The sequence below is a fragment of the Numida meleagris genome, chromosome 3 (assembly GCF_002078875.1).
Source record: "Numida meleagris isolate 19003 breed g44 Domestic line chromosome 3, NumMel1.0, whole genome shotgun sequence".
NCBI lineage: Eukaryota > Metazoa > Chordata > Aves > Galliformes > Numididae > Numida > Numida meleagris.
In genome coordinates this window covers 110328431-110356215 of record NC_034411.1, presented here as the reverse complement: position 1 = coordinate 110356215, position 27785 = coordinate 110328431, and the positions used below count along the sequence as shown (strand labels likewise).

The 27785-nt window shown below is 41.7% G+C and overlaps 1 protein-coding gene across 7 annotated transcripts in view; it reads left to right on the top strand.

Annotated features, from left to right (window-relative positions):
• Positions 1-27785, top strand: part of SUPT3H (SPT3 homolog, SAGA and STAGA complex component) — a 272370-nt gene that overhangs the window by 117472 nt on the left and 127113 nt on the right. For 6 of the 7 annotated variants that reach the window (XM_021389659.1, XM_021389662.1, XM_021389655.1 and 3 more), the window contains one exon: positions 19894-19978. In XM_021389659.1, coding sequence (XP_021245334.1) covers positions 19894-19978 — 85 coding nt within the window. Of the gene's footprint in view, positions 1-5752; positions 5897-19893; positions 19979-27785 lie in introns of those variants that run through there. The other variant, XM_021389661.1, reaches the window with a different exon arrangement.

Genomic DNA, 27785 nt, shown 5'->3' with positions numbered 1-27785 from the left:
TTATTTTCAGAAGCATTGTATGCTAATTGCATATGCTGCTCGTGATCATATTTTGGTAACTAAAAGGAGCATCCAGATTTAATTTGAAATGTAAAACGTGTAGGAGACATGAAAGGTACCATCAGTATTTTGCTAGTTAGAAACATCTATGATGTTTATAATATATTCATTTTCATTAGCATACATGAAAAAATGACTATCAGTGACATGTTATATATGAATACTTAAGCATTCACCATGCACTGTGCAGTGTTTGTCATTCATACCGGTTAGCAGTGCTGTCAGAATGCAAATGCTACAAAATCTGTACATGGGGCACGTTGTTTTAAATATCCTTGAAGAGTTTCGTGTTTTAACATGCTATTAGTTGTTAGCGTGCTTTATAGTTTTTGTCAAGTGCACTAGCTCAAAGCATAGCTACCAGATTAATTACATGAGACTTGTTTTGAATTTAAAGTAATGACAGGGACAGTAATAAGCTTTGAATATTTGGTGGGGAGACTCGTGAACACCCTGTGTTTTGATCTAAGTTTCTGTCCAGTTTTGGGAACAGAAGGATGTTGTGGAAACAGTGGTAGGCATGATTCCAAATCATCTGTAATTTCTTTTAATCTCTCAGTATGCTTTATGAAATGAAATGTCAGAAGGTGCTTGGTCACTGTTATCTGTTAATGTCTGTCATCTCCTGGAAAAAGTATTTAAATTCACCAAGGTTGGAAAAGACCTCTGAGATCAGTCCAACCATCCACCTACCATCAATATTTCCCACTAAACCGTGTCCCTCAGTACCACATCTACACAGTTCTTGAACACCTCCAGGGATGATGACCCACCACCTTCCTGGGCCACCCATTCCAGTGCCTGACCACTCTTTCAGAGACAAAATTGTTCCCGATACCCAAGCTGAACCTCCCCTGGTGCAACTTGAGGCCATCCCCTCTTGTATAGAAGTCTAAAATTCTCTTGTAGCTTGTGGAGCTTAGGGATCTCTTCATATCACTTTTGATGTAGACCCTATGTTTGATCAACAGAATTTCTGCCTGGATTCCAGTGACTTACTGACTAAATCTCTTGATTAATTTACGAGTATTTGATCCCACATATGGAAAATGAAGCCGTTTTTAACAGTGAGGTAGCTTGTCAATGAAATAGCTCAACAGAGAGAAACAGTGGTGGATTCTTCATCTGCCTAATCTTTGTGGTCAGATATGGATAAGTCTTCAGTAGGCAGAGCTGAAGTAAATGGCACCTGCAGTTATGAATTGCCGTCCTTCCATTGACCTGTCAGCCTTTGGTCTTTACCAGCTGGAGGCCCACCACATTTCAAGAGAGCTTGTCAGTCTTTCTGTCTTGTTAGTGTTACCTCAAGATGGGGGTTGAGCATGAAGGCCCCAAGTCTGTGGTGTTTTTTGGTTTTAGCAGCGCTCTGCCCTTCAGAGGAAAGGCTTTGGGCGAGCCCTACTTTGTCTGCATGCTATGGAGCTGTGATGTTTCCAGAGCTCCTGTGGGGGCTTCCAGATGCACCAGTGTCTCGGGGGCATCTAATGACAAGCTACAGCACAGCTAACTGGGTTGGGAACGGCACCGCCTGTGTTCCTCAGTTGTGGGACTGTTAAGAACTGATGGGAGAGGGCTTGTCCTCAAGCACTGCTGGCTTTTGTTGTTGTTGTTTCTGAGCTGGGGGTTCTATTCTTGGAATTCTGGGTGCTTTTAGTATTGTAGTTATTCCCAGTGTCTTCAGTAAGGGCAGAATCAAGGAATCACAGAATATCCTCATTTGGATATTCTTTCCTCTGCATTGATTCCTCTAGGAGAAAAATCTCACTGCAAATTGTACTAAGTGCCACTGACTTGGAGCTATTTTCCAGTTTCAGGATGTATAGATTAGTGGTGGTTCTGTTGTTATTGCACACGATCTTCATTGCTGATTCTTTGGCAGCTTTGCCATCAGTCCTGCGTGGGGAGCTGAGGACAGGTAACTCCTGTTGTGTCCAAGGGAAGCCCCCTCTGCCTCTGGATTCGAGTTCTCTGCTGAGGAACTGCAGTCCTCCTGAAGTACACCCGCACCTATTTGTAGCTTTAGGTGCATCAGGGACCTTAAAGCAATAAGAGTGGGAACCAAGAGGCAGAACAGGACAAACAGGCAGAAGTGGATCGACTAGGGGATAGCGGTAACCTTGCTTGGACCGTGCAAATTGATATCAAGGCGTGGAGATGTTGGTGCGTTACTGCAAAATACTCCATCTGCTGAGTGCGGCCGGATGAATGGAGCCATGTGAATCTGTTAGGTGGTTTTAATGTTAGAAAGATATCTCCGTATCAAAAAACCACAGAACTTAACAGCACTCTGTCTTTGACGAGCCCTAGAAGTATGCTCCTGTCTGTGCGTAGTGTGGGAGGCTCTCTGCTTTCTGATCGTATTAAAGTCTGCGTTTTTGGCAGAGCTGTTCATTTTTATAAGCACCTGATTTCCCTGCAAAGCTGTTAGAGCTCCCCTTGCTTGGGCAGCATCTCAATCAGAATCTTAAAAGAGAAACCCCAAACCCTGCGTTCCCTCCCGGCTCCGACGACAGAAGGAAAACTTCAGTTTTCGTGTGATGAAATGCCTGTCAGCATCAAAATCCCAAATCCGGACACAGCTTTCTGATAAGATGGAGCCTGCAGCGTTGCGCGCTGCTCTTCTCATTCACCCTCCCCTTGCTAAAGCGTCTGTTTCCTTAAGGAGAGCAAGGGAGAGAAGATGGCACGGTTTCTCTGCAAAATTCACTGATAGAAATAAGGAGCTGGGGAACTCGGGGAGATGGTTTTTTTTTTTGCTTTATTTTCCCTTTTCCCTTGTAAGGTATGATGTCAATTTACCCTCAACGCCTTCTGATTCCAGTTCATCGGAATACTCACGTCCAAGTGCAGCTGAAGCAAATGGCTTTCTACAGAAGAGGAGGACCCACTCGTGTAACGTGCAAATCTTCCTGCCTCCATAAAACGGACTTTGCGAGCTGTGGTTTGCATGCACAAGCCGTTCGCACACGTGCAGGAAGTTTTCTTGACTTTTGCTAACTACAGTAAAGTCAATGAAATGAGAGAAGAAATGATTCGTTGTAAATATTTAGCGAACTGTGACTAAGCACCTTTTTATAGGAAGTGTCAGCGTTTCAATTCCAGAGGCTCGGCTGATTACAAAGGGTTCTATGTTATAAGGCACCTTGTCGTGGCTCGAGGTATTTACAGCACATCTTTTTTTGGTGACTCTTTTTCATTCGGAAAGCGGATGGGAATTTCCCGAAGGTGCAAATCAGGCTCACGAGTATCACTGGAAACAGAGCTCCTGCACTTTGCGTTTCTTTCTGTGCAGGGTTGCAAGCGGAGCTTTAGGAAGGTGCTCGGCTGCAAGGCTGTGAGAAGTGATTGTGTGCAGCTGCCCTGGTGAAGTCTGACTGGCTTTGATGTTCCTGAGACATTGGCAGAACCTCCTGCAGAGCCTCATCACAAGAAGTCCCAGCCCCCAAACACTCCCTCTTACCTGGCCTGGAGGGGGGAGGTTGGGAGCAGCAGCTTTGCTGCGTGTCGGGGAGGACAGGGCTCCATTGATTGCATCAAGTCCCCGTATCCGTTAGCTCTTTTCCTAAATGAGCATCCCTAGTCATACATAAGCATCGTTGCTAGAAGTAGGTAGCAGAACTTGGAAGCTGTATACCTTAATTTGTAACTTCTGCAATATTTCACACAGATTTCCTTATAGGTATGGCGTGGTTAGGGGCTGACTTCTCTCTGCTGTACCTCTGCAAGCAGACTGGAGTCAGCGGACTTTCCCAGGGTGTTAAATAAGAATGAAAACAAGCAAGTTCAAAAGAAGACTTCTCTTTCTTCTGCAAGTGTTGTCTATCTAATGTTTTCCCATATAATATCTTCTGTCTCCAGTTGATTTGAGGACTCTCTTTCAAGTAGTCAGAGGCGAGGTGAGGGTGAGCGGGTCCAGAGGCAAAGACTAACTGGGAAATACATTTGAATCGTAGAAACGTTTCCATTTCTGTCAAAAATAAATGTAAAAATAGCACACATCTCGGGGGGGTCACGACCAAACGTTCTTCCAGTTTCTTTCTGCTTCTCAGATGAGTGAGATAACTCTGCACACATTTCTGCTAGAGTCATCTTATAAAGCTAAGATTTAAAAATGCATCAGTTTGGAAAAGTCAAGGCCAGTAGTAGAGCACATTTTTCTTTATCCCATTTATTGTTCGTATACAGCTCCACTCTAAGTCGTTCATAAGGTTAATCAGGAAAGGCAATACGATCTCAGGTTTTATTTCTTCCTGCTTTCACTTCCTAGGGAAAGCCCTGCCTTCCTTGCTTCTTCCTTCGTCTCCAGTGATAATAAGGAATGTCAGCAGAAATTTCAGAGGGGAAAAAAAAACAAACAAAAAACAAGTTGATTCCAGGGAATGGAAAAGAATAGAGGTGTTAAAGCCCCGACTCCTGGGTGGGTTCCTCCACCCACCTGGTCAGCAGCAGATTGTCTCCTAGGTCTTCCTCCGTTTCGGACTGCAGAGACCACCTCTTCTCCCACTGGCTGCTGAATATCACTCCTGTTGCCATCCCCGGTAACCACACTAATTGCTTACATGGAAAAGTAATATTAGGAAAATATTAAGAGAAGCTAAAAATACATTAAACATGATATAGCAGCTGGAACCAGGGAGAGCCAGCACCTTCCACCAGCCAGATCTCCACGGACCACCAGCAAAGTGCTGCGGGGCCCGCTGCAACCGTGCAACCACATAACGTGCTTTGGAACGTTTACATCAAATATCACCTCCTGCTTTTTACCTTGACCTCAGAAGACTTCCCCAGCAAATGATAAACAATGAACTTACATAGTGTGCCCAAGAGACTTCGGTTCTAAATAAGCCCTGTATGATGCCACACATTTTCGAGGAAGCAGAGCTTACCCGAGACCACACAAATCTCAGCCACCAGCACCATTGCTCGTGTGTCGAGCGATGCCAAGCTGGGGCTCGAAGAAGCAGTGACTGTGGCTGGATACAGGAGCACAGTCAGGATGCTCAGAGAAAGGAGCTCGGTGCTGAACAGCTCGGCCCTTTGCGGCACTGCCCTCCGTGGTACCTGCAACCTGAGGCTCTCGCTTTGCTCTGGCTCTAAAAGATTAAGAAAGAAAATTTGAGAATTGTTCTGCTAACTGCTGCAAGGATGGAGGGATTCATTACTCTCCTGTAACACCTCATTCTGATACCAAAAGTTACAGCCACTTTCGCCTCTGTGCTGTTTGATTCAGTGCGTGGAAACAGCAGCTTTTCCTGGGGAGACTTCTGTCTTTCCCTGCTGCCGACCATCTCTTCCTTGGCTCGTAAGGAGGAAGGGAATGGGGAAGACAGGATGCTGAGTGCCTTTCCTTCAAGCATGGCACTTCCTGACTTCTGTCTATAGAGATTAATTCTTGTTGTCAAGTGCGGTTCATTTTAAACACTACTTGCCACGGAGCATCTGTTGGTATTGGTTAGGATGCAGCACGTGCACTTAATTTACACAAGAATTTTTCCTTCCACAATCATAGAAATGTGCTATAAACCTTAAAACCGATCTGCTGGTGAGAGTAACTGGAAGTGTTTGCTGGAATTTACTCTCTGGAATAATTTTTTATTTTGTCTGGCTTATCTGTTGGGATAAACAAGGGAAGCTGAAAGGTCTTCCCCAATGTCATTTCATTTTGCTTTCTTATTTGTGTCTGCAGAATGTAAGTCGCACAAATCCATGGTCTTCATTTGTTTCCTTGTTACCCCCCCTGTTGGGTGTAGCACCGGACAGACCACGCATGAGGAAGCCCTTTTGAATGCATATATTTAATTCCCGATTTTGCTTTAACTTGAGCAGCCTAAAATTGGTAAGTTGAAATTATAGTTTCACATTCAGATAGTAAGGTGATCTAACTCTAATTTTTTAGTACTTTCTCTTTGAATTGCCAATTACTCAAATCTAAATGCTTGTCAGTTCACATTCTTTTTTCGGTGTATCTCAGGTTTGCATGTTTTTAGTGAAGAAAGTGAGAAAATCTCATCGTCCAAACAAACACAAAGCGCAGTGCTGAGTGGCTGTCACGCACTGACTTTTGAACTCTCATTAATAAAAGGAAACAATTAACTCCCCTTTCTTCCACATGACATTTAGCTGAGCCGTATGAGAGTGATACTTTCCCCACTTTCAGAGTTCTGTTGTTATTAGCTTGAGTGTACTGCCCCTTAACTTTGGATCCTTGTTTTTGCTGTTCTCATGATATTTCTTAATTCTTTCTAAACTCTTTCTTAGGAACACTTCTTGCCATGTCCTTATTATGCAGCCGGTACGCATTTGATATTTGTGAATTCTCTTCCCTTGGAAGCTTTCACGTTTTTCAGAATTCTGTTTTACAGTGAAGCCTTCCAAGCAGTCATGCCTCACCCCAAGAAAACTCTTCCACTTCCCACTGAAAGAAAAGAAGTCTAAGCAATCACGTCGCTTCCTCTCTGCATTGGGGTGCTGCTTCGTTAATTAGTTTTAATGCTGAGGGGGTCAATGTTGTACTGAGGGACATGGTTTAGTGGGGTTATTGGTGGTAGGTGGATGGTTGGACTGGATGATCTCAGAGGTCTTTTCCATCCTTGGTGATTCTATGATGCAGGCCGTTGCTGTTGTATTCAGCCCCATCCCCAAGTCCTGGGATGGAGCCGGGGTGCAGAAGGCAGGGTGTCCATCGGGGCTTTCCTCTGGGATGTGGGAGACTACAGGTTTGCTCTATACGTTATGCATACAGGTATAGATAGTTTAGATATAGCGTTGAGAGCCATGGTTTAGAGGGGTTATTGGTGGTAGGTGGATGGTTGGACTAGGTGATCTTGTAGGTCTTTTCCAACCTAGCTAATTCTATGATTCTATGATTCTATTGCTTTGCTGTTGTTTTTTTCCTTTTTTTTTTTTTTTTTACATCCCGTGTGTTTCTTTAAATAATTATAAGACAAAAATATACCGAGGAAAATACCTTGATTTTTGAATGAGGCATTAATTGTGTGAGTGATGATTTAGCATTCGTGTCCACTGTTACTGTTGGAGAGTGCCAAAGCGAAAATCTATGGTGCAATTAGTAGAGACGGATGTGGTCCTTGCTTTTGTTTTTGTAGCAAGTAGATCAAGCCTAGAGTGATTGTAAAACATCAATATTTTATAAAACTCTTCTTTTCTTCTTCCAAAAATTCTGCCAAATTGTTCTTAAGTGAAGTCTTCTGAGGAAGAAGCCTGTAAGAGTTCTTTACTATAAATACATTTTTGTGATTTTAAGAAGAACGGGGTATTTATAATGGATTGAACCAGAGCTTCTCTGCTCTGTGTTATCTTTATAATGTTTGCCATAAAGTGCTTCCAGGCGACATCTTGACTTCTGTAATTTTTTTCTTCCTTTTCGTTGGTGCCTGGAACAGATTATTGTGGGTTATAACATTTTAAAACATTTAAGTAATCCATTTGAAAGCAGGAAAAGGAGCACACCATTGATATGAAATTGCACTGGCTCTCCAGAAAAGATTTTATCGCAGAACTTCCAGTTTCTTACTCTAGGGAGAATGTTGCATAGTTTGGTTTCTGAAATAAAAAATATTTTTAAAGGACTGTCTTGGTAAGGGAAAAGAACACATCTTTGGGGAGAATTTTACCTCCAGAAAGAAAAAATAATGAGAGTTTTAAGTGTGTTGAGTGTGTTCTGATGTTAAACCTAAGTTAAAGCCAGCAATCAAAAATAATTAGTCTGCGTTTTAATAGAGTTACAAGCTCTTGGAATAGAAGTGGATATATCTGATCAGTGCTAGTGGGGAAATATTTTTTACTTGTGTTTTTCACTCACAGGTTCAGTGCTAAGACAGAGTAGTTGCTGTAATGATTCTGCTTCGATTTTTGGTAATTGGGAGGTTGTGTTGCTTCGTTAGCTGTAGAAGGCATGCTATGCCATGACCCTAACTCGTTAACTGTAATTTAGAGCACAGCTTTCCAAACTGTAATTTGCAGACCACCGATAATCCAGAAGTCACAGAATCAAAGAATCACAGAATTGGAGGGGTTGGAAGGGACCTCTAAAGATCATCAAGTCCAACCTCCTCATATTAAGTACTTTACAGTACTTTTTTTAGTACATGTAACAGCTAAAAGGAATTACGGAGTCTAGAAATACTGCAGATATCAATGTCATAGTTGGGGCTGAGGGTGCTCATGTGAGTACAGCAGTTGGCAAGGCGCTACTGGTCTCAAATACGCGCATCTCTGTGAGGAGATCCTGTTCCTCAGCACGTCCATACAGCTCGGACACCGGCACTTCCACGATGACTAAATGACAATGTAGGACCTCCCTAGGCTCAGGTGGGCTTTGCAACACATTCTACTTTTCTCTTTAAACGAGGACCTTGAGTGACACCTCCTTGGCCAAGCCTTGGTGCCAGCAGCAGCAGGAGCACGGGGCAGATTGTTTCCTTCTCCAGAGCAAAGGAGGAAAAGTGGCGTTACCCAGTGCCTCGGTGTCACATACAGGCGTGTGTTCATTGAGAACTGGATGTAATTATCAGCGTCTCACCCGGAAAAAACTCATTCATGAAGTTGTGAAACGGATTTTTGAAACAAAGAAGCAAGCCAGAGCGTTCTTGACGTTTCGGAGAATATAAAAAGAATAATATTATTTCTCTGCAAATTAGCATAAAGCATTCATCCTCATTTATATTTTTTGTATCTTGTGGATTACTTTAAATGGCCTGTGGTTTTAATCTAGATTTAAAATAGCTAGGGATTTCCACATTTGGTTAACACTTATAACGTATATATACAGTGAAATTATGTTTTGACTTCCTGCTCTCCTCATCATTTTTTCGCCCCGTCCTCATGAGAGCAGACTGAAAATTCATCTCTCTTGACTTCGTTAAATTCCAGTTGTGTTTGGGTACATTGTTGCGATGAACTTTTTCCTAGTGCAGAGACGACTGATCGCAGTCCAGTCGGCACGGTCTAGAAAGACAGTTGTCTCATTTATTTCCTGAAAAACTGAAACCCTTTGTGTGTGAGCGAATGGAACGTATTATGTTATACAACTGGAATAAATTATATCTTCCTCCTTTGCCAGTCGTGAGGATTTGTAACGTTAATTTCTGCTTAAAACGCTTCGCTGTTAGGGTTTGGTGTGCTCTGATTAGTACACAATGGTACTGAAAAGGGTTCTTACCACAGATTTCTGTTGGGATACAGCTGCTGATTTTCAGCACTTAGGAAGTGCTTGCAATCCTGTAAGGGAAACGAGCAACCAAACCGGGCTGAAGCCAATTGCTTCCCTCAATAAACAGGACTTTGAAATGCACCTATGTAACCCTTTTCGAGCATTAATTGTTTTTTTAATTTTTATTTTTAAGTCATACAATTCTCTGTTCGTGGCTATTGCATTTACAAGTGTCCGAGTTAGCACAGTGAAACCCTGTGCAGTAAGATCCTTCTGTGGAGCTTTTAGCAAAACTTAAAACATGAAGTTGTAATGGAATTTGCATGTATTCACCCAGACAGAATGTGCCTATACATGGTTTGTTGGAAGTAGACCTGTATCATAGAATCATAGAATGGCTTGGATTGGAAGGGACCCCAAGGATCATCAAGTTCCAACCCCCCTGCCTCTGGTACTAGACCAGGCTGCCCAGGGCCCCATCCAACCTGGCCTTGAACACCTCCAGGGATGGGGCATCCACAGCCTCTCTGGGCAGCCTGTTCCAGCACCTCACCACTCTCTGTGAAGAGACGTTCTGTACTGGCACCTTGCTTCAGAATGGACAACGTTTTACATACTGATAATTCCCGAAGTAACAGATGATGTTAAGCATATAGCTAAAGCAGTGTAGGAAGTTTATTCAAGTGCATTTTCTGAACTTTTTTGTTGTTGTTGTTTTTTGGTATGTATGATTTCCTTTTTATGTTTTAACTGTAGCCGTGGAAGTTTAAGAACAGATAATCTTACAGCACTTTCTGCTTGAAATTATACTTAGGTTGCTCCAAAAGTAATACCTGCTATTTATTTATACGAGGAAAAAGTCTTTTACAGTGAGGATGGTGAGGGGCTGGCACAAGATGTGGCAGATGCCCCATCCCTGGAGATACCCAAAGTCGAACTGGACGGGGCTCTGAGCAACGTGGTCAAGCTGTGGTGTCCCTGTTCACTGCAGGGGAGTTGGACTAGATGAGCTCTGAAGGTCCCTTCCAACCCTAAGGATTCTATGATTCTGTGATTTCCGTGGACCCTACAACAGATATAAAGAACACAGTACCACTATTTGGTAGAGTAACATAATAAAATAGGAAGCACTACTTTCAGAGCGGACCTTGTAGTTTGATTCACATGTTCATTCTTTCAGATATAAAACATAGAGTTTTTCCGTGTGAATTTTTTAGTATGTTATTGTACATGACGAGAAGTCATGGTAACTGGGGGAAGTTCCTGAGGAGCAGAGAAAGCAAATTCTCTGTGGTTAGGGTGACGGAGCACTGGAACAACTTGCTCAGAGAGGTGGTGGAGTGTCCTTCTACGGAGAGAGTCAAGACCCATCTGGATGCCCACCTGTGCTTCCTGCTGTAGGGATCTGCTCTAGCAGGGGACTGGACTCGATGATCTCGAGATGCCTTCCAACCCCTGCGATTCTGTGATTCTGTGAAATGCCACTTCCGTCCTCAAAAAGGACAAGAGGGAGTGCGCAGGGAGTGGCAGACCAGCCAGCCTCCCCTGGGGATGTGATGGAGCAAGTCATCCTGGAAAACATTTCTGAGCCTCTAAATATAAGAAGGTGATTCAGAGTTGTCAGCATATATTTACAAAGGAGAAGTCATGAATCACCAAGCTGATGTTCTTCTGTGACGATGTAACTGCTTTGGTGGATGAGGAGAGAGCAGTGGATGCTGTTTATCTTGCCACTTCGACACTGTCCCCCATAACAACCTCACACAAACTGATAAAATAAGTCCTGCCCCTGGGAAGGAATAACACTAAGGATCAGCACGAGCTTTGGGAGATCCCATATGGATACAGCGTTGACCATGAGCCAGCAATCTGCTCTTGTGGCAAAAAAGGCCAACAGCATACAGCTGCATTAGACATTGCCAGCACGGTGAGTGCAGAGACTCTATCCTTTGGAATACTCAAACCCATCTGGACACAGCATCCTTCTGTGAGCAGAGGAATTGGGTCAAGTGGTCTCCATGTGCCCCTTCCAATCTATACCAGCAGTGGCGTAGTGCGATCGGTTCCTTGATAGTCATCGTTCAGCTCTGAGTATGAACTTATTTAGGCAAAATTTGGATAGAAATCTCTTACCATGTATATTATAGATTATTTAAAGAAGCATTAGGAAACGTTCCCCCTTTTAGAGAGTAAAGTTAAGTTTTTGTAGTTTTTTTCCACGTAATTAAAACAATCTCAATCTCAGCTAAAGTACGTAATGCAGAAGGTTCATGCTTAAACAAAACACATTACAGAATCAAGACAGAGTGACCTCCCACAGAGCTGGGAGTCTTTAGCATCTCCGAAGTTCACTCCCCAAGGGTTTCATGTTATTCCGGGTTTGTGGTGGGGTCACTGAGGACAGGGCTTCTCTTTCTAGGAGAAAAATATGACTTTTCACATGATGAGCTGTTAGGCACTATTAATCCTGCTCTCTGGCAGACCTTATAAATTAAAAGCTCATGGTGTAAAGAAGATACTTCAGTTTTCAGGTAAAGAAAATTGGTCTTAGAAAGGTCTTGATTGTTTAGATCTTACCTCCATGACACAATGAACTTGATGTCTTTGAATGTTGCTTTCCAACAAAGTAATTGAGAAGTATCTTAGTAGGTACAGTTAACTACTGATTTTTTTTTCAATAAGGTCAAAATTATTATTAATTACAAACTCTTCTCCTGTTTTTAGAATTTTAATAATTATAAGTATCGCTGAAGCTTATTTCAGATTCTGAATATGGCTTTCAGTATTTTTGTTTAAGGAATTCCAACAACCGTGTGTTAGTTGTAGCAGACATACTGTCTTAGAATGTGCTCATATCTCATTTTAAAGTTTTTTAAGCCACATGGTGAAGATTTCTTTTTGTGTACTTGTTTAACATCATGAGACCTCCTAGCTCCCTGCTGAGCTTAGTTTCCAGTGTTTCCAGCACTTTCTGAGAGCGTTACAAAGGATTTTAGCTTTTGTTTTTGATGTTTTCCTTCTAATTTTGTCGTAGTGTTCCTTTTCTAAATTTTATCCCTGTACGTGACACTGTGTTCTTTTGAATAGTTAAATGATATTATGTAATGTTTCTCTTCTTGATGTTTATTCTTTTCCCCATATCTGCAGGCATCATCAGGGCTTAATCTTCTACTGAAAAACAGAATGCACTTTGTAGTTTACGTATCTGTTTCTTCCTCTACTTGCTGTTCTCACAGCCATATACAAATCCTGGAAAGGGCATTTTCCTTAAGTAACTGGGCTAAATTCCTTTTAGTAAAATTCAATAATTCAGTAATCAGATTCTTAGTGTTAATATTATGGTATTTAAACAAGAGAAGACGTCTCCGCTTGCTGAATAAATAGATGGTAATTCATTTTAATAAGTTCACTGAACTTCTATTGACTTCATAGGAGTAGGAGAGCAAGGAATTACAGGGAGCATTGGGGTAGGGATGCTTTCAAGCCTCGCAGAGAGATAGGATTGCTACCCACGGTGTGGAGGGAAGAGGAGAGAGTTCTAGAGGAAGTAACACTGCCCATCTACTCAACTTTGTGTGCAAAATAACATAACATTGTTAACAAATTAGCTAAATTATATATGTATGTATGTATACACACACCACTTATTTTTTAAATATCTTCTGTAGAAGACTTCTTGAAACTGGGGATTGTTGGCCCATCATCTGGTAATTGTGGCCATAAGACCAGCCGTGTAGATTTAGATTGGTTAATTTTAAAAGGCAGCAGGGTTTAAAGGTAGTAGTTGGGGCTTCATAATAGAGAATGAGGCTAGTGTACTCATTTCTTGTGTTTTTATAATGCTGTAGTTGCATCCTAAAGAGAGTAGAGTGACACAGAGTAGCTCTGTGCAGCTTAGGCTCGGGAACCGTATTGTTTGTCATTACAGCCCTTCAGTTAGGAGAAGAAGAGAGCTGTACAAGTCAAAAGTCATGGAGAATGAACCTCTCTCTGAATTAGCCCCTTCTCCTGGTAGACCAGCCAGATGGTGGCTGTAATTCTCTCATCCGCGCCTCAGTGCACGCGGTGTGGTTTGTGCTGGATCCTGCCCGGTTGGTTGACCTGCCCTTTATCTCAGCGGGGCTGCAACTTGTGCAGCAGTTGGAGTTAAGGAGCTCTGGAGCCATGGCTGTGTGAAATGCAGGCAGGTTATTTGGAAGCTGTAACATAAGCTTTTTAAAGTGACTCTTGGGTGATTACTGATGCCTCAGGGAGCAAATGATGCTTTTGTGCTCCCCAGGAATTGCTTCTTGCAGAATGCTGATGGCTTCTTCCAAGTTGAGCCACTGACAGTGGTAACAGAAAAAAAAAAAAAGGAAAATAACCCTTATTTTTGTATTTTATATAGTAAAATTATTGTAATTTTTAATACTCTTTTTATGGCAACTTATACATGATTTTTCTAAGCTTTAAAGAAAAAGCGCAGCAGCAACTTGCAGTTGGATTTCATATCTCCTATATAAACTAAATCCTGGCAAAGAACTATGTCCCGTGTGACATGTGAAACCTACATAAACCTAATCTAATTAATCCGAGCATGTAAAACTCTAATCGAAATTAAGATTGGTTTTTATTTTTACATGGCCTTTGAAGAGCAGAAAAGCATATCAATAGACAACACCCTGCTGACATAGTTGTTCTAATGCGTTCTCATGCAGTGCTGGTAGTTTGTGCTCCTTGGTTATAAAAATTCAAGGCTTTAATGTGTTCTATTTTCTCCTTAAGCTAAAGCAATAAGCAAATAAGCTTATTCAATTTTATAATGAATATCCCTTCACTCAGTTCACTGATGGTATTGTGAAGGAACAATGCCTGTAAAACAACGGCTTGTCATACCATCTCTCTACTACATAATGTATTTTGATGTCATACAGAAGTATCGAGGTGACACCTGGATGTCCTTCCTCCTCTTCCCTCCTTGGCATTTAGACTTCTTTCCCACAACACTTGTCTATGTTCTGTCACAGTTTCTTCCTCTCTGGTTTGGTTCTTTCATTCCATTTCCACTCTCCATTCAGTGCATCCTCCTGGGTGTGTCTAATCAGTTTTCCGCTTTTGCTCTGACACCTCTTTCCTTTCAGACTGATTATGCCTAATTTGTTCAACAACAGACATGGCAAACAAAAGGCAGAAAGAAGTGTTTTAAATTTTGAGACTTCAAAAAAGACGTAGTCCTCATTTTTTTCTACGTTGTCTGTTGCAGTGCTGGGCTTACTCTCAGGCTCCTGGGAAAGGAAACTGTAGTTTCCCAATCTTCTGTCATCTTCGGGACCAGATCTCAATATTTCTATCAAGGCCAGGCTGGATCAGGCCCTGGGCAACCTGATCTGGCTGTGGTGTCCCTGTGCATTGCAGGGGAGTTGGACGAGATGAACCTGAAAGGTCCCTTCCAACTCTAAGGAATCTGTGATTCTCTGATTCTGTCTTTGTCTTAGAATTAGTCTCGTATGGGACCAAGCCAAACTACTTCAACATATTGTATTACTGATTTTCCAAAGTCTGTTGTTACTTATCTATGGTGATTTGCAGTCTCTCTCCTTCTGGTATTTGAATTGCTGGAAGTTTTCTGGATGCTTTTGTGCTGCAGAACTGATTCTCATTGTCACCACCTGAGCATCAGCTCTCTGATAACCAATGTATTTAGGAAAACACTTGTTTATACTATGAAGCCTCTCTGAAAGCTCGGTATGTAATTGTGTATTCCAGATGCATTCCTGCCAAACAGTTGACAGTATTACTGTGTGTTCTTGCAATACTGAGGAGACGTGAGCCCAGATATTATCCAGTCCAAATCTATCTAGTAGTGTGTTTTCCCTCCGTGATTCTGTGGAATCCTTGCCTGTTTTTAGATTTGTAACAGTCAATTAATTAGTTCTGTGTGTAGTGAGCACGTACATCCTGATGGCATTCTGCTTGGTTGGTTGATGGGTATTGGCCTGCTGATGGAGATGCCCCGGCTGCGTTGGGCTGCCTGCAGAACCTTGTCCACGTCTGAGTTACATCTGTAGGTTCCCATTCTGCTTCACCCTGAGCTGAACACCTTCCCCTCCCTGAGGAGCTGCCCCTCAGCCTCCTCTCTCCGAGCCCAACAGACCCAGGGCGACAGGTGGGAAATAAGTATTACAGAATAGCAATTTGTCAGTGGAAAGGAACACAGCTGGGGTACTCCTGGGCAGCAGTGGTGATGAGTCAGGCCAGCAGGCAGTGGCAAATAAATGCCTCTGTGCTGCAGAGAGAGCAGGTATCTGCTTGCCCCGGGTGAGCTTTTCAGCCACACAGTAGAGCTCGAGTCTTGAGGGACCTTCTCTGCCGCTGCAGTTCCTGTCAAGTAGAAACAGAAGAGGAAAAATGGTTCAGAAAATGGTTTTTGTCCTAGAAAAGAACAAAATGCGTATTTCCCACCAGTCTCCCTCACCGCCTTTATGCTTTTCCTAGGCTCGATTCATCAAATTTATTCGAGGTGGTAAATTCCACATGAGTTGGGGCAGCTTTGTTATGGTATGAACTCAATAGAAGCCCCAGTAAAGGAAAGTATTTATTCTAGCTCCGTGCACTCCCAGCCACCCTGGCTGCACTTCCTTTCTGGCCAGCACTGCGTTCAGGGCCGTGGAGGATGGGAGGTCGCCGCAGCTCTGTCTCCGCAGCCACTTTCCTGGTGGTCTGGCCACCTGGGGAGCTCTGCATCGACCTTCTGGAGCAGGGCTCCATACTTTGCAGCCTTTTAAAGCCCCGAGAAATATAGCAAAGCAAGCGCTTTATCTATTTCTGTTACTGCCCAGGATTTTGAGGTTCCTGCTGTAGAGGTCTCTGTGCCATGTGCAGATGTTGTACCTTAGCACGTGCCAAGTGTGTATCCCTATGAGTGTGTGCACAGACCCATAGGGTGCTGTGACTCTTCGTGCGAGCACTGGGTGCGTTGGACACTGGGCCCTCTGATGGGCTTGGAAACATCATTACAGGAACTTAAAAGAGTTAGAAATAGAAGGCAAAAGTAAACAATAGAAGAGCTGTGACTATCTGTTCTCCCTCCACACTACTATTCTAATCCTGTGAAACGCGGGGACCATGATTCCCCCCGTTTGTAAAAACGTTTCATCAGAACAGAAAACCTTTGACACTGGATCATCCAAGAAGACTTTGTTATTCCGTAGCATGTATAACGGGTAGGTGCTTCTGTTGTCCGAGCACTCTTCCCTATTGTTTGACTGTTTTGATGAACTGCTAGATTTTGCTATATTTCCTCGTCACTATTTGCCTATAGGGAAACATCCTTCTTCTCTTTTCAACAGAATTTGTATATGGTTCATAGGAGGACTTATTAGATGATCTTTGAGGTCCTTTTCAACCCAGGCCATTCCATTAGGTATACCCAACAAATGGAAGGTTCTTTTAAAGACTATCTATCGAACCATTAAAAACAAAGCAAACATGAAATAAAATTCATTAGTTATGTTAAAATATCAAGTTTGATTTCAGTTCTCAGAAGCAAGGGCACCAGATTTTTGGTAGATGCAACCAGGAACATGATTTTCAACTTAGTATTCTATGTAACAAAGTAGTGAATTTTGTTTTCTATCTCTCTACCTTGTGTTCCAGTATAGAATTTCACCATCACCTCTGACTTATCCTCTGCATCAGAATGGAGCAAAAGATTTGCCATCTGTCTCCTCTTAGATCAATAGCTCATATCTTGGTGGCATCTCTTCTACTTTTCATGCCATTTTGGGGGCTGAAAGTTAACATTGTGAGAGGTTTCTAAATGCAGACAGGGAAAGTCTCACAGTAGAGTCTGCACTGTGGCTCAGAAATACCCTTATCCTTGTACCTTGCTACTTTCAGAAATAGAAAACCAAACAACCTTTCCTTTGTGCATGTGAGATGTCTGCTAGCAAACCCGAGCAAAGTAATTTGTATTGGAAATCATAATGCTGCCAACCACACATTTACTACTCAAACATAATTTTTTTCTTGTTTTGCATTTCGACTTTTAGACATAATGGGAGATGATTTTTAGATGCCAAAGAGCCAGTCAGGTTGGATATGAGGAAAACTTTCTTCTCTAAAAGAGTGGTCAGGCACTGGAACGGGAGGTGGTGGGGCACCGTCCCTGGAGGTGTTCAAGAACTGTATAGATATGGTACTGAGGGATGTGGTTTAGTGGGGAAATATTGGTGGTGGGTGGATGGTTGGACTGGATGATCTTGGAGATCTTTTCCAACCTTGGTGATTCTGTGATTCTAAGACGAAGCAATATGTTATGGTTGTTGTGGCTGAATTATTGGTTTGGTTTTGTATACATTGCCTGCTTAGAAAAAATGCTTTTTTTTTTTTTTTTTCCCTGGCAATTTACATATGCATCCTACTTAAAAATGAAATATGTAGACTTTATCACTTATGAGCAATTGTTTTAAATCAAGGAGGTTTTTTATAATATTATACATTCCAGTGTAACGTGGCAATAAATAATTGTATTTTTATATGTATTTCCTATAGAATGCACAGGCATTTGCAGTTTATAAAATCTTTAATAGGATCTCGTGTGCTTGCAGGTCTGTGCTTGCCGTTCTAGGAAGGGTCTGACATTATAATTCATGTACATGTGCACCCCTGCATAATAGAAAGGAAAATTCTTTGAGTTGTCCTGTAACATTTCAGTTTTAGTGAGTATATTTTCCTGCACGACTTTTCTAAATTTAAAACCTCATTTTTGGGTGGAGAAAGAGAGGTTTTTTTTTAGAAATGCCCAGAGGAAATACCTGAAATCTGCAAGTGGCCTTTCACCGCTGTAATGGTGCAAGGCTGGAATCGCTTCTTTATTTTGATATTTGTGGAATGGTAAGGTATTTTCAGTGAGCCCTTGTTAGGCCTAATTGCAACCACTTGGGAATTAACAGTTTTAAGTTTTAAAAATAATTTAGCCGAAATGGGTTGGAAGCAGAGCAAGCAGGCAGCCTTTGGAAGGACTGATGACTTGGATTTCATGAGTGCCCTTGATTTCTCGAGACTTCCATTGTTGGAATGAATGCATTTGAACAATATTGTGCCAATCGCAGGCCGCTGGAGGGCACAGAGCAGATGCCAGACCTGAGCTGGGCTGTTCCAATTGCCAGGTTCAGCTGTGAGGAAAGCTGTGACGTGCAGGATGTACACACGGGGGAGGTGGGAAGTTAGCTGAGCACATTGCTCAGGTCCATTTCTTGCACACAGTCTTCCAGGCACTCTGTCCCAAGCCTATAGTGTTATCTGGAGTTGTGGCCAAAGTGCAGGACCCGGCACTTGGTCTTGTTGAACCTCATCCCATTGGCTTCAGCCCAGAGATCCAGCCTGTCCATATCTCTCTGTAGGGCCTTGCTACCCCCAGGCAGTTCAACACTTCCTGCCAACTTGGTGTCGTCTGCAAACTTACTGAGGGTGCTCTCAATACCCTCATCCAAATCATCAATAAAGATACTGAACAGGTCTCTTACCACTTCTTTCTCCCATCACTGTCATGTTTCTCTGGCCCTTCCTTCAGAAGTAGCAGGACAACATTTAACATTTACTATGGGAACATTCGAGTTGGTTCTTGATTCTGTTCATCATAACATGGAAAAATGTGTGTCCTTCCTTTTTTATATAAGAACTGAGATAAGGAAACTGAAGGATTTTGATGTTCATTAATCCTTTCTCATTTATAGAAATGGCTGAGTAAATAGGCAAAACCAGTGTTACTTTTTTATAGCGTCCTGTAGTAAGTTGTGTGGCTGATATATTAACAAAGAGCAAATAGCGGTCAGATGGAAAAAAAAAAACAGGAAAAAAAAGCATCTTTTTGTGCCTTATATGATGAAGGGAAACTGCATAGAATGAGACCTTTTTTTTTTTCTAGCTTGCAGCTCAACCACCCAATGGAGGCATGAGCAGCTCTGGGCTCACTGACCTTGAGTGGATAAGAGTGAGTGCTGGTTGCACAAATAGAGCAGTCTATGGTTTTTTGGGACACTATAAGACCTTCCCTGGTTCTTCAGCTTTCAGCCTGAATGAATTCAGTTGCAAGAAATATATCTGTCAGTCTCATCTGGATGTCTTAGATATTTCAAATTTTCTCTTGTGATGTTAATACTGCTATCTTCTCCTGGCCTCCTGTCATTCAGTCTTGCAGTGCAGACTTTAACAGCCTCTCAATTTGTAGTAGTTCTTTCCATATCTTATCACTAACATTTTGATTTGGAATAAAATCCATGACAGTATTTTACCTTTGAACATATTTATTTGGTAATTGCATAGGTGAAGGGGCTGCAGATACAGATGTACTCCTGGTATACCCATGTTGCAGCTTTGCCTACCCTTTTTTTTTTTTTTTTTAAGATGTTCCTACAAACTGGACTTTCCTCACTTTTCTTCCAGTTTTCAGCTTATGTCACCATGTACTTCAGTATACATTCTTAAAGCCCTTTTGTCCCTTCAATCATGTTACTTAGATTTATATTTCTTGCAACACACTCAGTGATCCATGGTTCCATATGGTGTACAGGTGCATTAAGCTTGCTCTTACTCAGCTGTTTTTAATTTCACTCGAGACCACCTACTTGGCTTCTTTTAAAGTCCTTTTCATAACCTCGCAATAAACTTCTTTCTTTCAGGTTTTCCTTAGGAGATGCTCGCAGGCCGCTCCATGAGTCCGCCATCTTGGTGGAAGACATCGTCCACACCCAGCTGATAAATCTGGTAAGGACATAACCAATACAACAGGCTCTGCTCTGGAAATCCGTGAAGAAACATACAACTTTCATGATCAAATGACTAATAACAGATCGTTCTGGTTTGAGAACCAAATAAAATGCAGAAACTCTGAGCGGTGTTCTTCCCACAATAATGTGAAGAAGCTACTGCTAGGCTTGCAGATAGGGTGCACACCTCACTTATGGTTATATGTTGTATTTGTGTGAGAGCTGCAAATCCACCAACCACTGGGAATAACGCCGATGCATTTCTCTTCTGTTAAGAATCTTAAACTCTTAAAAAGAAAAACATTTCTAGTCATCTGAAGAGTTCATTGGGAATTTTGTCTGCTTTATTCCTTGTTGTGAATGCGTTATTATTTGCCTAATATTTCTGTTTAAATATTTTTACTGTTCAGTGTTTTGATTTCTGTCAAAAATTATTTGGAAGTAGTAAATATTTTCCTTTATGGAAAGCCAATGGGAGTGCTGTATAAATAATCAGAAAAAAAGAAATTGTGGAAAAAAAAACGAGGTGGTTTTGAATATTGCAGAGGTGGTTCTCAAATTTGAACCTCACCGTAGCTTTTATTTTAAAAACGTTTATGGAGAGGTTAGTGCTAACGTTTCACACAAGGGCATGAGTCTGCCATCTGGCATTTGGTACTGGAAGGTGTACTCCTTTCTGTCACCTGTGCCTTGGGACACATAAAGTGTCCTGCTTTTCCTTGTGGAGTGGTTCTTCAAATGTAATCACCAGTATGTATGAGTGGGTCCATGAGTTATATGGAACTAATATATACGAATAATACTAAGAATTATTGTAACTAATATTTATTTATGGTGATTGCTTAGGTTAGGTAGAGCATTGAGCTGTGAGCTCCTAGATCTTCTTTACAGATCTTCTGCTTTTTAATGAGCCCCTTCAGCAATCCGAAGGTTTTTCTGAATTTCGAGGTGGGTTTGATAACAACAGTAACAAGATGTATAGGCTTTTGTAAACTGAGACAATTCAGAATGGGGCAGACCACAGAGAAGTGATGATAAATAAGCCTCCCTGCCCGCTCATTGCCTGCAGGTGGTTGCTTTCCTTCAGTTTCACACTTAACCCTGCAAGCATTCCTGCATGGCAGTGACCACTTCTGGGGCCCTTCCAGCCCTGGGTAGCTGCTCTGTGTTCATACCTCAGGCATTTCAGTGTCTATCCCTTTCCCTGCATCACCCTGCACCTTGTGATGTGGCTCCTTTGCTTACTATGCATAACCATTAGGCTCCAGGAGAAGGAAAGACCTCTTCCCCCTCCCCACATTTCCCACTGGTTAAACATGCTGCTCCAGGCCGTATATTTGGATTTTTTGTTCTAGCTATAATAACTGCATAATAACTTGGATTATGAAAACTGATGGCTGTGGCTTCACTCTTCCTTCAGCAATAATGTGGTGAATTCAGCATCTGTGCTTTTGCCTTCCGCCCAAGCGTAGCAGATCCTTATGGCAAAACGTGCCTTTCGAGAAAGTGCAACCTGTAGCCAAGTGGTCTTTGCACTTAAATCAGCGCTGGGCACTTGTGTGTGCTGGGAGTCTGTGACCCCTGGAAAACCCTGAGCGGGGTGCAGGAGCATGTAGGATTTCCTGACAGAAGGAAGAATGGGAACAGAGAGGCAGATAAACAGCTTGTCTAACCTTTCACCTCCGAGCCCACGACAGCACTTTATTTCTGAGGAAGTGAAAGTATCTTTAATAGCTCATTGTTTTGACCTCTGACATGGGCACGCCGGAACTCTTCAATCATGGGCTTTTTGCATGCTCTGGGCTTCTGATAGGGATCTTAGCACATTTGGCATCTTTTACAGCTGCACGTCCTTGTTGGGCTGTTAGTATGTATTTGCAGGGAGTTTTCTCTTTAGAGGTAGATGTTCATGTGGGTATATGCAGCATGAGAGGAAAGCTGGTCTTGTAATTGAAACTGCATGAAAATGTACTCCTTTCTACTTACATTTTGTCATAGCATTCGTGGTAATAGACTACATAGTTCTCATTACGTAATTTAATGATTTCCTCTCAAAATTCATGTCCTTTTTGTCATTCATAATACATGTGTAAGGCTAAACTGTAGAAATTCCTTTTACGCCTGAAGTAGAGCTGGCACGTTGCACACATCTTTCTTAGTAAACAGTTGTAAGAAGAGCACATACTTGTTGATTAAGTCCAGATTTGAGCTTCTGAATTCAAAAACAAGTTGCCAGCTTGATTACCTTTGATTGGTTGACTTCTGATATCTCTGAGGTTTATAGTTCCAGCTTCCTATTTTCAAATTTGATCTGAACTCTATTAAATCAGGGTCTGATTTGGACAGACTTATATGGTCATCGTATCAACCTAGTGTATACTTTATGAGGTCTGGCTGCTATAGCAGATGACTGCACTAACAAGTCAAATCCTTAAAAGCAGACTTATTTTAGTCTGCATCACATTTTATGGGCAATCTTTTTGTGTTTTGAACTATATGTAATAAGTTGTACGCTGCTTTGTATTAAGTTAAATTGTGCTAGAAGTATATAGCACCGTGTAGAAGGAAATGAGCATCTCAAGAGAGTGATTCCCATCATCCTAAAATTAGTTTCTGCATTCGATGAGATGAATCACCTCCTGAGGAATTTATTTCCTTAACCGTCTAGTAAAGGGACCCTGTGGTGGCTGTCTGGGCTTTGAGTATTGAGAAGATAGTCATAAACATTGAGAGCTGAGTTGCATCTGATCGGTGTCAGAATACTAAAATGAGCGTGAATTTTTTTGCGTATACTTTAATTATTGTCTCGCCTCGCCTTGACCATTGCTGCCCAGGGTTTCCATCACGCTGGGCTGAATCCTAGAAAAGTATAGTGTCAGTATGCTACAATCAAAAACTGTAGTTGTCTCATTATCTTCTCTTGCTAGAGTGGTAGCTCCATGTTGGTGCTTCGGATGTCATGTTCAAAGGCTAAGAGACAATAAGATCATGATGTGCCCTATCAATCAAAAGCTGTTCAGGTGTTACCTTCCTTGTGCTGGAAGATTAACTGGGTTTGTTTTCGGAGTGAGCTACCAGGAGCTCACTGTCTTGGCATGCTGAATGTGATAATGGTAGTCCAGATTCTTGCTTTTCCAGAATTCAGGTTAGCACGAGATCTAGATTTCAAGTCTTTCCATTTTGATTCTGAAATACTGAATAACGTCCGAGAAGAGCGTAGATTTGGTTTTCCCCACTGAAAGACATTTTAATGGTAGCAAAGAGTTCAGCGAGGGACATGAAAAATTGCACATATGCACACCGAAAATATAAATGTGCTCATAAACAGCTGAGATCAAAAGTCCCCAAGTACTGGTAAGTAACCTTATCTATCTGTGAAAGACTGCCACAGCACACTGCAGCAGCCTTGGACTACTTCCTTTAAACGTTTTCTCCACTGGAATTCTTTGTAAACTGTGATAAGTCATCTCTGAGGCTGTCATGAATGACAGAATTCATGTTAATGGAGCTGTGGTTTACTCCCTGTCAGCTGAAGTGTGTCTGCTGGAAGATGGATTCTGATCTCTTCAATTGATGTCAAGTGATTTAAGTCAAACCCACTTGGCTTTTTAGAATGCGATAGTGGCAACTTAAAGGAACTTCAATAGCACAAATCATGTTGTACATGGTATCTGGTTTTGTTGGTCGCTTTTTTTCCTCTCTGTCATTTGCCTTTGTCTTCCTATGAAAGAACTTAATTTCGTGTAACTTGTGCTGCTGTGTAATAGTTACTAACATTCCACTCGTGCTTCCTGCTTAGCTCAGTTTAACTTTCACACTACGTATCTTCGTTTATGAACACTGCATACAGACATTTCTATTTTCTTCTGGCTTATTACTATTGGAAAATAATTAGCTTTTACACGGACCATACACTTGAATGAGAATCAGTCCTTTGATGTCACAGAACACTGGCTCACGGGTGAATAAATCTGTGCTGGAAGACTGAGATGTTTTAAACTTATGTCAGTAATTCATTAGTAGAATGCCTGCAATGAGGTGCAGAGATTCAGCAGTACCTCACGTCCTTAGAAATAAGAAATATGGGTTAAATTGCTTTTTATTGTAAGGACTTGAACGATTGGATAGTCATTCAGCACAGCTGTAAAAAGGAAAGATGAAAATGCAGAGGCAACTGTAAGGACAGGTTTATTGGAATGAAATGCAAAGTGCTTTAAGATGACTGCTGTGAATTTTCTGTCTTCAAAAGGCCAAACGTTTTCTGCACAAGTGTGATGAGCTGGTTTTGCTTCCCAGCTTTATTCCTGCAGCTCTTAATCATGTTATTGCAATTGGAAAAGAAAGGAGGAGGAGGAGGAGGAGGAGGAGGAGGGACAACTCACTTTCACTTGCCTGTCCGGAGGAAAAGGTGCTAACAGCAGGGGAGAGAGCTGGGAAACACAGCGGATTGAAGGAGAAACAAGGGCAGATGGTTTTTGGTTCTCTCCATCCTACTCCTACAACCTTTTCTAAAAACTGAATCCATCACACTCGTTACTCATTCGCTAACTGGGTTTCAATGCATGCAGCCTCTATGTTGTTCTCACATCGTACTAGATCCAGGTTTGTTTACTGCATTTTTGAACCGTTCCACTTGTAACCTTATGGGCATGGTTATAGGATTTCTGACAGTCCTTTTACAAAAGAAAGAATTGCAACCAGCGTGTTCATTAACAGAAATTGCCCACTCATACAAATAAGCAGTGTGAAGCACTGCTCACTTCATCACAAAGTTATGTGCAACTGTCACTTATGCCACCCCAGTAGGGGGAAAAGCCCTTGTTTTATGAGTCTGTTTTAAAACAGTAATAAAGTTTCCTGTGCAGGACATTAATTAGAGGGGTTATCAAAATAAGACAAACTAATATAATTTGTGATTGTACAAAATAAAGGAAGTTGAGGGTACCGCAGGGACCTAATGAATCACAGGATGGAAACAATCTTCTGGCTAACTAAACATTCAGACTTTGTACTGAGTCGTAGGGTGTATATACAACTCAGCAAACCGGAACACGCGCTGTGTTTACATGAATGGGATAAAGGAGTTCACCAAAACCATCTGGGAAAAATCCTTCCACCGTTCATTCTGCTCCTACTGTGGAGTAAATTAAACGACATACATACGTTTGCAGCAAACACATGGCACACCTGCCCTGGAAGGAATCGAACTGGAAGACAAGTCTGTAACACAGTTGGATCCTTGAGTGTCGGCATTGTGCGTTTGGTAGCACTTCTCATGTGTGATGGAAAAGAGAAAGGTCTTTGTCTCTAGCATGCAGTTGCTAGTTGTTGTGCATGCATGAATGTGGCCATAATTTACATCATGTTCTTGCCTTTCTAGGAGCAGTGGTGCTTTTTTTCCCCTTCTGTTGTAAGTTGCGTCTTCGACATCATTGGCTGTGGTCTTCGTTTTCAAAATTGATTTTGGAAGATTTGTGTTTAAATTTTCTCAAAGATTTTCACCCAACTCTAGTAGGATAGGTTCTGTAGTCCTGAGTATGCGTTTGTTCCACAAGGTGAGAAAGATGAATAGGCTCAGCCTGTCCACTGCTACCCTAGAGGTCATGTGCTGGAACTCTTGTACCAGACAGACCCTGTGGCAGTGTGTCTGTCATTGGGGAAGGAAGCCTTTGGTTTAGAAGGGCCCACATCAGGCACAAGGCACTGTTTTCTCAATTTCTTGATTAAAAAAAAAAAAAAGTTCTCCTTTTCCAGTGCTTCTTGATTGGTAAGCACTTGTTTTAGATTACTTGGCAGTATTTCATTTTTAATATATTAGCATTAAGGAGATATTCTACAGAAGATTTAAACTGGAAATGATGAACTCCTGTCTGGTTTTCCATGGAGGTTTGTCTTTTCTTCCACAATAATGTATATGAAAAATGTGTCCTGAGTTTTCTGCTCTAATGGTATCTGTTACTTGTTCACGTTATTTAGATGTATTTCTTTTAAAGCGCAGAATCTACTTCATTGAATGATACCTTTGCCCCTCAAATTCAATTTCCACATTCTGCCAGGCCAATAGATAGAGAGCAAGTTTGGAGCTACTCCACCAGGACAATCACTGCAAGTTCAGCAGGCTGTTTGAAACCAACCAACCAGCCAACCAACACAAGATGACCCATTTTATCAGTGCAGCAAGAACTGCTCAGCACCAGACACATGGTAAGCGTGCTATTGAGCAGAGGTCTTCTCTGTGCCTGAAGACCAAATGCACAGCAAGAAGTAGTTCAGCACTCCCAGTCTGAGTTATGCGCTCTCTGCGCCTTTTCTTAGGATGTGGAATCACTTCCTTGGTCAAGTGTTTTCTTTCCTATGGGTCTTTCTGCAGAGTCAACACAGGCTGTGACATAGAGCTCATAGCATTAGGGCAGATCTCAGCCATCCGTAGAGCAGAGCCTAGGACTCAGATCATTAATCCAGCGTTGTTCTTCTGGCTGTGTGAAGTTGTCAGAATTATTTCATTTTTTCAGCCTATATTCACTTTCAGGAAAACTAAGCTGATAATTGATTTAAATAAGTAATGCTTATGTTTTAGCTGTGAGTTCAGATTGTTGTACAAGGCATTCTTACAGTAGTTTCAACCTTTAAATAGCTCTTTTATGACTATAAAGTATTTTTTCTACAAAGTAGCCACCTCATCTAAAGCACATGATGCACCTGTTCTGGTCCTGTTTTGAACAGTCATCTTGCCTAATTTGTTTCAGAGGATGACATACGCGTGATGAATCTAAAAGTGGATTTCAGGGAGGAAAAAGATGGTTTCTTTTGAGCACTGATATTAGTATTGTTTTTGGTCCTAAGATATGGAAAATACCTCTGCTTTTCACTTGGGAGCCGAGAAGATTAGTTATCATTTGTGAAAGACTAAGATACTAATACCACGAACCCTATAGAAAAAAGGAGAAAAGGAAACACAAAGCACAGAAGGAAATGAATGATGATGTCCATGTAATTGTAGCCCCATGTTCAGTAGTAAATAAAAAAAAGCAAACTGTTGAACAGATTGAATGGAAAAAGCAATGTGATCAGTGGTTAAAAATTGGCTTGGAGCACATCTAAAATAAAGAATGAAGGTAGTGCAGCCAGTCCCAATCCTGGTGTTTCCTGGTTTTGTTTATCACTCTTTGGATTGGTATTGAAGAACAATCACAAAGATGCAGGTCTGCATTTCTGCCCTTAACGCAGATTCCTATTCAGGCTGTTGGGCAAGAAAAATTAAATATGTAGGGAGTATCACTCATGGGTCTTCAGAATCAATTGCATTCCTAAATGTACATGCACTCAATTACCTTGGCTGCTAGAGCTTTTAGGAATAATCTGATGAGCCAATCCCAGGCTGTTTCCAAAATACATCCTCCATTTAATTGTATATATAGTTATGAATATGGTATAGATTGATCACTGTCATAATCTTGGATGAGCTGAGATATTCCACGTGGGATGCTCTGTGTCTGGAGTGGATCAGCGCCTTATTCTGATGTCCCTGCTTGTGGTGCTTGTGCTCTTCAGAGAAGGATGAATGACAAAGAAAAGAAGCTGAAGATTAAGCAGCAGATTGCTATTAAACAATGACGTACTCTGACAACTTTTGTCAATTAGGTTACCCTGATTTAAAATGCTTTTTGCCGAGAATTTTTTTGACGTAGCCTAAAACATACCTCAGATCATTTGGCTGTTTCGAGATTGGAATGAAGGAACAATTTTTCTGTCCATCCCAAGTTTCAGAAGGCAAGTGGAAATCTAATATTCAGGGTTCTTTCTTT